This window comes from Dipodomys merriami, unplaced genomic scaffold (genome assembly GCF_024711535.1).
Source record: "Dipodomys merriami isolate MVZ:Mamm:240054 unplaced genomic scaffold, mDipMer1.0.p SCAF_9, whole genome shotgun sequence".
NCBI classification, from domain to species: Eukaryota; Metazoa; Chordata; class Mammalia; order Rodentia; family Heteromyidae; genus Dipodomys; species Dipodomys merriami.
Window position 1 is genome coordinate 43498163 of NW_027206512.1, and position 13979 is coordinate 43512141.

At 43.8% G+C, this 13979-nt stretch overlaps 1 protein-coding gene across 2 annotated transcripts in view; it reads left to right on the forward strand.

Annotated features, from left to right (window-relative positions):
• Positions 1-12340, forward strand: part of Ugdh (UDP-glucose 6-dehydrogenase) — a 29606-nt gene extending 17266 nt beyond the window's left edge. For both annotated transcript variants that reach the window (XM_070013204.1, XM_070013205.1), the window contains exons 5-12: positions 64-261; positions 1793-1940; positions 3845-3939; positions 6321-6451; positions 7570-7703; positions 8222-8313; positions 8412-8522; positions 10867-12340. In XM_070013204.1, the coding sequence (XP_069869305.1) occupies positions 64-261; positions 1793-1940; positions 3845-3939; positions 6321-6451; positions 7570-7703; positions 8222-8313; positions 8412-8522; positions 10867-10977 (1020 nt within the window). In that variant the 3' untranslated portion in view covers positions 10978-12340. The remainder of the gene's footprint in view (positions 1-63; positions 262-1792; positions 1941-3844; positions 3940-6320; positions 6452-7569; positions 7704-8221; positions 8314-8411; positions 8523-10866) is intronic.
• The last annotated feature ends 1639 nt before the right edge of the window (positions 12341-13979 follow it).

Consider the following 13979-nt stretch of genomic DNA (forward strand, 5'->3'; position numbering starts at 1 on the left):
GATGCCGTCAAGTTTCCTGTGATTAAGTCTAGCCTAAAACCTTCCTTTGCATTGGGGTTCTAGGTGCTGTCCAACCCTGAGTTCTTGGCAGAGGGAACAGCCATCAAGGACCTCAAGAACCCAGACAGAGTACTGATTGGAGGGGATGAAACCCCAGAGGGCCGGAGAGCTGTGCAGGCGCTGTGCGCTGTGTATGAGCACTGGGTTCCCAAAGAAAGGATCCTCACCACCAACACTTGGTCGTCAGAGCTTTCCAAACTGGTTAGTGCATGGATTTCCACTGTTCTTTAAACTCGTTGTTCTTGGACAAAGTCTTATGTAATTCAGGCTGACCTCAAACCTGTGATCCTCTTGTGTCTCCTTCCTGAGCACTGGAATAACAGGTTTGCACCACCACACCTCGTTTTTTAAAAAAAAATTTTTGGTCATTTGTGGGGCTTGAACTCAGGGCCTGGGTGCTGTCCTTGAGCTTTTTTGTTCAAAACTAGTGCTCTACCCTTTTGAGCCACAGCTTCACTTCCAGTTTACTGGTTGTTAATTGGAGATACAAGTCTCATGGACTTCCCTGCTCAAGCTGGCTCTCAACTGTGATCCTCAAATTTTAGCCTCCTTAGTAGCTACCTGCACTGTTCTTTTTGGGATGGGGTCATTCTGTTTAGTCTATTTGGTCCAAGCTGTTCTCCTAACTCCTGGGCTTAAGTGATTCTCTTAGATAGCTGGGATTATAGCATCAATACTTTCCATTAAATTTAAAGCCAAGTGTTTATTTCCCTTAAGCTTGACAAATTTAGGTATAGGATTGTTTTTTGTTTTAATTTTGGCTAGAACAGGATTTGAACTCAGGGCCTTGAGTTTACTTGAGCAAGCTTGCTTGTCCATGGCACTACCACTTAAGACATGCCTCCAGCCCCACTTTTTGCTAGTTACATTTGGAGATGGAATCTTGTGGATTTTACTGCCTAGGCAAATTTTGAATTGAAATCCTCTGGATCTCAGCCTCCTCAGTAACTAGGATTATAGGTGTGATCTACCCATATCTGGCTTTTCTGGTTGTTTTTGAGACAGTGTTTCTGCGTAGCAGAGGGTGAATTGGAGCTCATGATTCTCCTTCCTCAGTCTCCCAAGTGCTGGAATTACAGTTATGCACCACCATGTCTGACTCACAGATTATCTATCTATCTATCTATCTATCTATCTATCTATCTATCTTATTTTTGCCAGTCCTGGGGATTGAACTCTGGGCTTGGGCGCTGTCCCTCAGCTCTTCAGCTCAAGGATAGCGCTCTACCACTTGAGCCACAGTGCCACTTACAGTTTTCTGGTGGTTAAGTGGAAAGAAGAGTCTCATGGACTTCCTTCCTGGGCTGGCTTTGAACCTCAGATCTCAGCTTCCTGACTACCTAGGATTACAGGTGTGAGCCATTGGTGCCTGACTTAAAAGTTTATATTTTTGAAGAAAGTATTTTTTGTACATTTGAGTTATAAAATAATTTTCACAAAGAGGATCACATAGACTATAAGGTTTTCAAGAAAATTGTCAAATTTGAATCAAATGTTAGCTGCTACGGATGATACACTACCTGTAAGAATGTGTTCATCCCTCTTTTCTGCTTTCATTCTCTGGTGATCATTGGTCTTTTCCTGATTGAGGAGACCACACCCTGTCTTCTCAAGTCAAGCCCTCAGTAGCATTCATATCTCTTTACTAATTCAGGTCAACTTGATGAAGTGGAATACTATGTCTCAAGTTTCTACTTCGGCTTATTCTGCTTCTCCCCCTCTCTTATTAAAGGCAGCAAATGCATTTCTCGCCCAGAGAATCAGCAGCATCAATTCCATCAGTGCTCTGTGCGAAGCTACAGGGGCTGATGTGGAGGAGGTGGCCACGGCTATCGGCATGGACCAGAGGATCGGAAATAAGTTCCTGAAAGCCAGTGTGGGTAAGTTAAATTCTTTTCTCTACCTGAAGAGGCTTCATTTAACTGGATTTCTAACTTTATGAAATTCTCTTCCCCTTCCCTCCCCAGTCGTGGGGCTTGAACTCGGCCTGGGTGCCGTCCCTCATTTCTTCAGCTAGCACTCTACCACTTGAGCCAAAGCATCACTTCCAGCTTTTTCTGCCTATGTGTTGCTGAGGAATCAAACCCAGAGCCTCATGTATGCAAGGCAATCACTCTACCACCGAGCCACCTTCCCAGCCCCCATGTGCCAGTTTGTACATGTGAGCACCGTGCTTTTTGTGATAATTTAGTGCCATGTTTCTCACATTGTTGTGCTTTGTGTGTGTTGGTACTGGAACTTGAGCTCAGGGCCTGGGCTCTGTCCCTTCTGACCTTCTTCTGCTCAGGGGTAGCACTCTACCACTTGGACCATGCTTCAGCTTCCAGATTGTTTGGTAGTTTTTAGTGGAGATCAGGGTTTCACAGACGTTCCTCCACAGGCTGGCTTCAAACCTTGATCCTCAGATCTCAGCCTCCTGAGTAGCTAGGATTACAGCTTTGAGCCTCCAGGCACAGGCCAAAATGCCATCTAATGTTTTCCCATAGGGAGGCCACAATGCCCTCACAAGCGTGGAGGGAAAACTTGAGTTGACAGGTAGTAGACCAATAATATATATTAAATAAGAAGTAAGATACATGTAAGAAGTACATGTAGCAATGTGCAGATGCTTGCAGGAACCTACCAATATATGTATCTCAAAAATAGAATATTTTACACACTGGGCAACAGGCAGACTTTCTAGTGTTTCTGGGGATATATGTCATATATAGCCTCAACACTGGCCCCCCTGGCTGTTTATACTTTTTTTTTTTGGTGCTGGTCCTTGGACTTGAACTCAGGGCTTGGATGCTGTCCCTGAGCTTTTTCTGCTCTAGGCTAGTGCTCTCTACACTTGAGCCATAGCTCCACTTTCAGCTTTTTTTGGTGGTTAGGTAGAGATAAGAGTCTCACAGACTGAGCTGGGTGCCTGTGGCTCATGCCTGTAATCCTAGCTACTCAGGAGGCTGAGATCTGAGGATTGTGGTTCAAAGCCAGATGGGCAGGAAAGTCGGTGAGACTTTTTTTTTTTGGGGGGTGGGGGTCCAGGCATGGGGCCTGAACTTTGGGCCTGGGCACTATCCCTCAGCTCTTCAGCTCAAGGCTAGCACTCTACCACTTGAGCCACAGCGCTACTTCTGGCTTTTTTCTTTTTGCTTATGTGGTGCTGAGGAATCGAACCCAGGGCCTCATGCATGTAAGGCAAGCGCTCTACCACTGAGTCACCTTCCCAGCCCATCGGTGAGACTCTTATCTCCAATTAACCACCAGAAAACTGGAAGTGGCGCTGTGGCTCTAGTGGTAGAGTGCTAGCCTTTTTTTTTTTTTTTTGGGTCTGGTCGTGGGGCCTGAACTCTGGGCCTGGGCGCTGTCCCTCAGCTCTTCAGCTCAAGGCTAGCGCTCTACCACTTGAGCCACAGCGCCACTTCCGGCTTTTTTCTTTTTGCTTATGTGGTGCTGAGGAATCGAACCCAGGGCCTCGAGCATGCAAGGCAAGTGCTCTACCACTGAGCCACCTTCCCAGCCCCTAGAGTGCTAGCCTTGAGCTGAAGAGCTGAGGGACAACGCCCCATGACCAAAAAAAAAATAGTCTCACAGACCGGGCTGGCTTCAAACTGCAGTCCTTAGATCTCAGCCTCCTAAGTAGCTTTTGTGAGCCACCAGAGCCTGGTGAATATATTAATTTTTTAATATCTGAATTTTGTTACTGAAAAAAAAATGTAGTATAAGCCCTATGATGTAGTGTAAAATTTGTCCCATGATTCAGTTTTGGACTCATGAAAATACCACATTTCTCTTTCCTCAGGATTTGGTGGGAGCTGCTTCCAAAAAGATGTTCTAAATTTGGTTTATCTCTGCGAGGCTCTGAATTTGCCTGAAGTAGCTCGTTATTGGCAACAGGTATTAAATAATCTTTTTTGGTTTTGTTTTTGCTGCTCCTGGGGCTTGAACTCAGGGCCTGGCCAATGTCCCTGAGCATCTTTGTGCTCAAGGCTAGTAGTGCTTTACCACTTGAGCCACAGCACCACTTTCAGCTTTTTCTGAGTAGTTTACCAGAGATAAAAGTCTCATAGACATTCCTGCGTGGGCTGGCTTCAAACTGCAATCCTCAAATCTCAGCCTCCTGAGTAGCTAGCATTACAGGCATGAGGTACTGGTGCCCAGCTTGTATTCATTAATCTGGATAGTCAATAACTTCTGGTTCGATTCCAATTAAACATGTTACCCTTGGTGTAATGCTTTTAGTGAAGTTTATTCCAGGAGCTCAATTTACTTATTTCAGATTTACTTATTGGCATGTTTTGTCTTTTTTTTTCTTCTCTCTCTCTTCCCCCCCCCCCACTCCCCACTCCTGAGGCTTGAACTCAGGGCCTGGACACTGTCCCTGAGCTTCTTTTGCTCAAGGCTAGCCCTCTACCACTTGAGCCCCAGCCCCACTTCTGGCTTTTTCTGTTTATGTGGTATTGAGGAATCGAACCCAGGGCTTTCATGAATGCTAGGCAAGCACTGTACCACTAAGCTACATTCCCAGCCCTGGCATCTGTTTTTGATTTAGCCTTTTTTTTTTTTCTGGCTAATTGACTATGATAGATATTTCTGATACATCAATATTTCTTATAATTTTATAACTAAATTCCCTTCCCAAGTAAATCAAGAATTAGTATTATCCTTAATTATAATTCTCTACCAGAAAAGATATAACTAAAAGAAGAATCTACAGTGTGATACTTTCAAATGGATTGCACTTGTTTTACTGTATGTGCCAGTCGTGAGGCTTGACCTCAGGGCCTGGGCACTGGCCTTGAGCTTTCGTGCTCTAGCCTAATTCTCTACCACTTGAACCATAGTTTACTTCTGGCTTTTTGGTGGTCAGTTGGAGATAAGTCTTACAGACTTTCCTGTTCAAGCTGGCTTCAAACCACGGTCTTCACATCTCTGCCTCCTGAGTAGCTAGGATTACAGGCATAACTCACCATTTTCTTTTCAGACTGAATGTTTTCCCTCTTGGTCAGTGCTGGGGTTTGGTCTGAGAGAGCACATGTCCTCCATACTGTTTTAGTTATTTTCAGGCTGGATCTTGCATGTTTGAGTAGGACTAGCCTCAGACTTTAAACCTACTTCAGTCTTATAAATAGTTGGGATTATGGGAAGGTATCACTATGCCCTTCTAGTTCTTTGAGGTAAGGTCTAGCTAACTTTTTTTAAAAAAATGTAAATCAGGCAGGGCGCCAGTGGCTCTTGTCTATAATCCTAGCTACTCAGGAGGCTGAGATCTGAGGATCACGGTTCAAAGCCAGTCTGGGCAGGAAAGTCTGTGAGACTCTTATCTCCAATTAACCACCAGAAAACCAGAAATGGTGCTGTGGCTAAAGTGGTAGAGAGCTCACCTTGAACTGAAGAGCTCAAGAACAGTGCTCATGCCCAGAGTTCAAGCCCTACAACCAACAACAACAACAACAAAAAGTAAATCAATTTATTTATGAGATTAATGGATACATAAAATAGTTTGTGAATACAATAACTTGTAATGGCATGAAATATCATGATGACATAATGTTTTCAATTGAAAACAGAATATAAAATGTGCTTAAAGTTGACAGCAGCTGTCCTTCAAGCCTAATCTTCCCATCCTGGGTGGCACTACTCTTGAGATCTGAGCATAGCCATTCAACGTCATCCTGGGGAGGAAAATCCTTGAAACTTATCTCCAATTAATCACTAAAAGCCAAAAGTGGAGCTGTGGCTGTAGTGGTAAGGTATCAGCCTTGAGCAAAAAAGCTCAGGGTTAGTGATGGGATCCTGACCCCAGTACTAGCATACACACACACATACAAGAGTAATAATGCTACAATATGATCAAAGTATTTTTTGTGCACATAGAACAATAGAAGAATGAACCTTAACTTGTTGAAATGAAACTTGTTGGTTGATAGGATATATTGTTGGGACCTATGGAACTGTCACACTGAGCCACCCCCTCATCTATGTATAATTAATGCATGCTAATACAAAACAAATCTTTTGGCTGGGAATGGGGCTTAGTGGTAGAGTGCTTGCCTATCATGCATGAAGCCCTGGGTTCGATTCCTCAGTACCACATACACAGAAAAAGCCAGAAGTGGCACTGTGGCTCCATAGAACACTAGCCTTGAGCACAGAGAAGCTCAAGGACAGAGCTGGAGCTGTGAGCTTAATTAAGTCCTGGGAGTGGCAAAAATAAATAAATAAAATCTCAAAATAATAAATGCAGTCTAAGAGCACAGTTGTCCCTTTCGTTTCAGGTCATAGACATGAACGATTACCAGAGGAGGAGGTTTGCTTCCCGGATCATAGACTGTTTGTTCAATACAGTGACTGATAAGAAGATAGCTATTTTGGGGTTTGCATTCAAAAAGGACACTGGTGATACGAGGTATCAGTTCTTTAACACAGTTCAAACCTTGTTAGAGCGTTATCTCTTATCCTGGCCAGGTGTGCATGCACTGTAGAAATGCATGTGACTTCTGTACATATTGGCACTGAGTGGGATGTGTTTAATGTAAAGCAATCGAAATGATAGTAAGAGCTGAGCACTAGTGGCTCACGCCTATAAGCCTAGTGTTAGGGGACTGAGATCTGAGGATCACAGTTCAAAACCAGCTGGGGCAGGAAAGTCCTTGAGACTGTTATCTTCAATTAACCACCAAAAGAAGTCAACAGTAGAACTGTGGTTCAAGTGGGCAAGTGCTATCCTTGAGCACAGAAAAGCTCAGGATCAGTGCCCAAGCCTAGAGTTCAAGTCCCAGGACAGGCACCAAAAAAAGAAAAGAAAAGAAATGATAGTAAGAAAAAAAATTAGAGGCCTAGGACATTTTTTTTTTTGGTTGATCATGGGGCCTGAACTCTGGGCCTGGGCATTGTCCCTGCACTCTTCAGCTCAAGGCGAGCGCTCTACGGCTTGAGCCACAGCGCCACTTCCAGTTTTCTAGTGGTTTATTGGAGATAAGAGTCTCACAGACTTTCCTGCCCGGGCTTTGAACTGAGATCCTGAGATCTCAGCCTCCTGAGTAGCTAGGATTACAGGCATGAGCCACCGGTGCCCAGCTACAGGCCTAGAACATTTTATATAATAAGATACATTAGTGTAGTGTTAGTACATATTATTATGTTAACACCAATTATATACTTGTCATTAATATGTTCATTATGTTGTATTGGATATATTTTGTTTATATAATAAAAAAAATATTCCTATCTCACTAGGAACTTAAGAAATAAAATCTTATCTGCATCTTATAGAATTAGGATATAATGCCAAAGCTAGCCAAGCATGGCAGTGATGTCTGTAATTAATCATACCACTTGGCAGGCAGCAGGAGGGAGAGTTCAAGACCAGCCTGGGCTTTGTAGTAAGAGCCTGTCTCAATGGCTCTATCTCCTGGCCCCAATTAAAAGAAAAGGAAGGGAGGGAGGGAAGGAGGGAAGAAGGAAGAGAGGAAGGGTGAAGTAGAACAGGCATCCATTTCAAGCAGTACTGGTTTGTTCCTGCAGAGAGTCCTCCAGCATCTACATCAGCAAGTACCTGATGGACGAGGGCGCCCATCTCCACATCTATGACCCCAAAGTACCCCGCGAGCAGATCGTAGTGGACCTCTCCCATCCCGGCGTCTCCCAGGACGACCAAGGTGAGGCTGGGGGTAACCTTGAGAGTCATTTTGTGCACAGACTGCCACAGTTCTCTAGAAAGGTCTGGCTGTTCCATCTTCAGCATTTCTATCACTGCACTGTCCTCCGCTCAACTGCATTTCTCTCAAATTCAACTCTGAGACATGCTGTCCTCAACTTGAAGCCGTCAGCCGTGGGGACAGTGCCTGAACACTGTTCCTAAAGCCCGTAGTGTTCTAGCACTTGAGCCATACCTCCACTTCCAGCAGTCCAGAGTCTCTCTCACAGACTTTCCCGCCTGGGCTGGCTTCCACCTGCAATCCTCAGATCTCAGCCTCCTGATTAGCTAGGATTACAGGCATGAGACACCAGCAGCCTGGCAAGTCCAGCCACTTTGGTGGGGGCTGGGATGTAGCTCCCTGTTTCCCTCTCCCCATTGACTTCAGACGCATGGCTCCACCTGTCAGGCACTCAGAACTTTACAACCCTGATGCTGAATACCTAATTCAAGTGAACTTTCTTGTTGCTGTTGTTCCAGTGGCCCAACTTGTGACCATTTCCAAGGATCCATATGAAGCGTGTGATGGCGCCCATGCTGTTGTCATTTGCACTGAGTGGGACATGTTTAAGGTGAGGTGACAGAGATGACAGAGTTATCTTCTAGAAGCATTCTAGTATCGGGGTTGTCTTCATGCGTATGTTTCATTGCTCCTTTGGTGTCTTTACAGGAACTGGATTATGAACGAATTCATAAGAGAATGCTGAAGCCAGCCTTCATCTTTGATGGGCGGCGTGTGCTGGATGGGCTCCACAATGAACTGCAAACCATTGGCTTCCAGGTAATCAGCACCTTGAAGTTACCCTGTGATGTCACTGTTGGCTGTTATTATTGCCAGCTCAGCCAAGTGTCCTTTCTAGCTTTCCGAGCGTCTGGGCATGGGGTGGGGGTGGCTATGGTGATGGAGGAAATACTCAGCCTTGGGAGCTGTGCTCGTATGTCCCCTCCGCTCCCCCCCTCCCCTTCCCAATGTGGGGAAAAAATCTACCCTCCACATCCCCGAATGCCTGAAGAGATGAAGGGGCCTTGGGTGACCACCTGCTGTTCCAGCCACACCCTGGAGATGCTCAGTGATGTGAAAAGTTGGAAATAAGAGCATGGCGCTTCAGTGAGACCAGCCTGTTCTCATTTGTCAATCATGGAGTCTTTGAGAAGACCACACAAGTCTCGGCCAGAACAGAGAATTGGTGTCCTGCAATATTCTCAGTCCTACCAGGACTTGCACAAATACGAATAAGCAGTTGCTTTCCACTTTGTCAGGGCAGGCTCCTGTGGAGCAGAAGGGGTCAGGTTAGGGAGGATGAGCGAGTGTGGCAGGAGATTGCTGTCAGCCTGGTGCCCACCCCAGGTAGAGAGCAGGCACCATCCAATAGCTGGCCGATGCATCTCCATGCACTGTCTTGCTTGAAGGAGGTCCAGTTAGGCTTCATCTGCTACTCAGAAATACCACATCTGCTTCTCCTAGCCTGGCACAGGCTTGCGTACGGTCCTTCTCACTCCTGATCCAGAGCTTCTTCTCATTCATGAGTCACATACGTGTCTGCTGAGTGTCCCACAGACTTTGGCGACTCACCATAACCCACCCCTCTGAGTCACAGCATGATTTTCCCCGTTATGACTTAAATTCTGGAATTTAAGTCTTTCTATGATGTAAGATATATTTTCCCTAGTTGCTTGAATTTCTCTTCTGGGGGAACAAGTTGTCCAGAGGAAACAGGGAAAGGATTTTGAGAAGCTGGGTGTGATGGGTCGTCATCCCAGTCTCTCGGGAAGATGAAGGCAGGACGAGTGAGAAATGGAGGAGGCCCAGCCGTGGCAAAGTTAGTAAGACTCTATCTCAAAAAACAAAACAGAAAGGCTGGGAAGGTGGCTCAGTGGTAGAGCGCTTGCCTTGCATGCATGAGGCCCTAGGTTCAATTCCTCAGCACCACATAAGCAGAAAAAGCCGGAAGTGGCACTGTGGCTCAAGTGGTAGAGCACTAGCCTTCAGCTGAAGAGCTGAGGGACAGTGCTCAGGCCCAGAGTTCAGGCACCACGACCAGCAAAAAAAAAAAAAAAAAAAAAAAAAAAGAGAGACAAAAAAGAAAACAGAAGAGCTGGAGACATAGTTCAAATGTCTAGACAAACACTGAGTACCACAGCATTGAACAAAAAGTTTTTCTTTATGACTAGTTAGAATAGTTAACTTTCCCTACTAGGTTTAGAAATCAGCCAGGCTAGATTCACTACAGTGTATTATCACTAGATAAGACAATGAGCTAACATAAAGCAGAAGCCCCTCCTTTGTTTTTGAGTCAGAATTGAATAATTTCTAGTTAAAAAAAAATAAAACAATTCTGCTTTCGAAGGGAGATAAACTCACCATTACAAACCAACTAGAGTCTTTTTAAAAAATTAAGACCAACGGGCTGGGAAGGTGGCTCAGTGGTAGAGCACTTGCCTTGCATGCATGAGGCCCTGGGTTCGATTCCTCAGCACCACATAAGCAGAAAAAAAAAGCCAGAAGTGGCACTGTGGCTTAAGTAGTAGAGCACTAGCCTTGAGCTGAAGAGCTGAGGGACAGTGACCAGGCCCAGAGTTCAGGCCCCACAACTGGACCCCTCCCCCCAAAAAAAATTAAGACCAAGTAGGTTTTTTCCCTCCTACTTGATTCCCCTGGGCTTTATTTTCTTAAAAAGAATAAAGCCAGAGCCAAGTGCCAGTGGCTTATGCCTATAATCCTAGCTACTCAGGAGGCTGAGATCTGAGGATAGCAGTTCAAAGTCAGCCTGGGCAGGAAAGTCCATGAGACTCTTATCTCCAATTAACCACCAGAAAACCAGAAGTGGCACTATGGCTCAAAGTGGTAGAGAGCTAGCCTTGAGCTGAAGAGCTCAGGGTCAGTGCCCAGGCCTAGAGTTCAAGCCCCATGACAATAAATAAATAACTAAAAAATAAAGCCAACGACAAGCACCTGAAGTAGTGTCTTAAAAAAAAAAAAAAGGGCTGGGAAGTTGATCAGTGGTAGATATTATCTATGTTTCTGCCCTGCATTACAGAGTTGTTAAATATATATGTATATATAAATATGTGTGTATATGTGTTGTGATTACTAATATTTCTTTTTAAAATATTTTTCTCTTTAGATTGAAACGATTGGCAAAAAGGTGTCTTCAAAAAGAATTCCATATACTCCTTCTGGTGAAATTCCAAAGTTTAGTCTTCAAGACCCACCTAACAAGAAGCCTAAAGTATAGGCATTGCTGTTTTTTACCTATGATTATTTTGGTACTTCATTGTTTAATGAAACTATTTTTTTAATCATCAGATTTATAGTAGCTACATGGGTATTAGTATATCTGGTAATTATGAATCAATATTTTTTACATATTTTTATATTATTGTTAGCTCTGCAATTTGATAAGTAGAAAACAATCATGTTTGTTTTAATGGTGTCAAGTTTTTTGTAAAAGCAAAATTAAACCTCACATTTTTTTGTATGCTGATCCTGGGGCTTTAACTTGGGCTAGGCACTGTTCCTGAGCTTTTATACTTGGGGCTAGTGCTCTACCACTTGAACCACAGCTTCACTTCTGGCAATTTTGGTGGTTAAGTGAAGGTAACAGTCGTAAGGGGCTGGCTTCAAACCACAATCCTGAGATCTCAGCCTCCGGAGCAGCTAGGATTACAAGTATGAATTACGAGCACCGGGATCAAATACTTTTATCTTTACAAATTACATTGATAGCACTTTAATATTGCATCACAAAGGGAAAGACTTTAGTGGCTTATTTGCTTATTACTAAACATGTGTTTTGAAACCATGAAATTATTGTGCTACCCGACCTTTACAAGTATGGCCTGGTAAAGTTCTTTCTTCCTTCTGGGTTTGGGTGTTGCTTTTGTTTTTGCTTTTTTATGTCTTTTGACATGGTCTTATGTAGCCCAGGCTGGTCTGGAATGTGGAATCTTCCCATCTCAGCCTTTCAAATGCTGAGATTACAGGAGTGTACTAACCATGCTCAGCTCTTTTTGTCTTAACCAAGATGTCACTGTCTTTTTTTTTAAGCCCCAAAAGATCATTACTGTATTTTCAATAACTCTAGCTCCAATAATTTTTTCTTTAGAAAATTATTAGGACTAGGAATGTGGCTTAGTGGTAGAGTGCTTGCCTACCATGCATGAAGCCCTGCATTTGATTCCTCAGTACCACGTAAACAGAAAAAGCTGGAAGTGGGGATGTGACTCAAGTGGTAGAGCGCTAGCCTTGAGCAAAGAGAGGCTCAAGGACAGAGCCCAGGCCCTGAGTTCAAGTCCTAGGACTCGCAAAAAAAAAATTAGTAAGTGTACAAGAGATTTCAATTCCACAAATCAGATTGAGTATAATGTATCTTGATCATTGTCATTCCTTTAGAAAATTTTAACATGAAGGAAGAATCAGTAGAATAATCAATTTCTCTATTTCTTGGCTTTCCTCATTGATCACTACTTTTATAGTCTGAATCAAAATGTTTGTTACCTTTATTTTGCATTTTTATTTCTATTTTTAATTATGATTTTTCTTTTTTTTCTTAAGAAAACCAGTAAAATCTTATATGAAATAAAAGCTTTTACATATGGCTTAATTTTAAAGTATGGATTTTGTGTGTGTTCCCCTTTTCTTCTTTTTTTTTTTTAATTGTGAGAATACCATGCAGAGGAGTTACAATTACATGGGCAAGGTAATGAGTACATTTCTTATCAAGCATTGTTGCCTCCTCCTTTGTTTCCCCTTCCCATCCCTTCCCATCCTCCCCCCGTCCCTTTGCTTTTTTCTATGTCCTGTTGAATTTGTATAGGCAGTGGTTATTTTCCCTTGGAGTTGGTTGTTATTAGTCAGATTCCATTTTATGCTTGCGTTCGCTGAGAATGTCCAAACTGGCTAAACACACATAGATACTGGCCTCTGGAAGCTTTGTGGGTCAGTAAGAAGGATAGCAAAGGTGAAGGCATATCTGAACATCAGATGACAAATATATAAATCACACCCCGAGTTAACACCGTGTGGGTGTGATTCTTGTCATGGTTCAAGTCACTAATGAGTCATCATAGTCTGGAGCAAAATGACTCTTCACTTGTTTGCAAAAGGTGGTGATTTTTTCAAATGATGCAAAGAAAGGGAGGGAATTTAGCAAAGGAATTTGGCATTGACAAACTAGCCCATGGGCCAAACTTACCCAGCCACATGAGCTAAGAATAGTTTCAGTCGTGTGATTACATCTTCAATAGTTATATAAGTCTCTACATAATAGCTTTCTTCCGTTTTGTCTCTTGACCTTCAAAACGTGAAAGTATTTGTTATGTGGCTCTTCAAGAAAAAAGTGGGGGCTGGGAATGTGGCTTAGTGGTAGAGTGCTTGCCTAGCAAGCATGAAGCCCTGGGTTCGAGTTCTCAGTATCACATACATAGAAAAGCCAGAAGTGGCACAGTGGCACTGTGGCTCAAGTAGTAGAGTGCAGCCTTGAACAAAAGAAGCTCAGAGACAGTGCTCAGGCCCTGAGTTCAAGCCCCAGGACTGGCAAAAAAAAAGAAAAAAAGTAGGCATATCCCCTGAGTAAAACCTCCAATGATTTAAAAGCTGTAAGTTTTGTTTTTTTGTTTTGTTTTTTTTTGGGAGGGGGTACAGTCGTGGGGCCTGAACTCTGGGCCTGGGTGCTGTCCCCCAGCTCTTCAGCTCAAGGCTAGCACTCTACCACTTGAGCCACAGCGCCACTTCCGGCTTTTTTCTTTTTTCTTATGTGGTGCTGAGGAATCGAACCCAGGGCCTCATTCATGCAAGGCAAGCGCTCTACCACTGAGCTACCTTCCCAGCCCCAAAAGCTATGAGTTCTTATTCATAAGACTTTGGGAAGCTGGGTGCTGGTGGCTCACGCCTGTAATCCTAGCTACTCAGGAGGCTGAGATCTGAGGATCGCGGTTCAAAGCCAGCCCGGGCAGAAGAGACCGTGAGACTCCTGTCTCCAATAAACGACCAGAAAACTGGAAATGGCGCTGTAGCTCAAGTGGTAGAGCACCCGACTTGAGCTGAGGGACAGCGCCCAGGCCCAGAGTTCAAGCCCCACAACCGACATAAAAAAAAAAAAAAAAAAAAAAAAGACTTTGAAAGTGAGCTTACTAAGTAGAATTTGCTTTGCAGTTGTGCTTGGCAAAATATCCTGAGATTGCAAGATGGTTTAGTGGTACTGCCTGGGTGTGAATTCAAGCAGAACCACATGCTTGG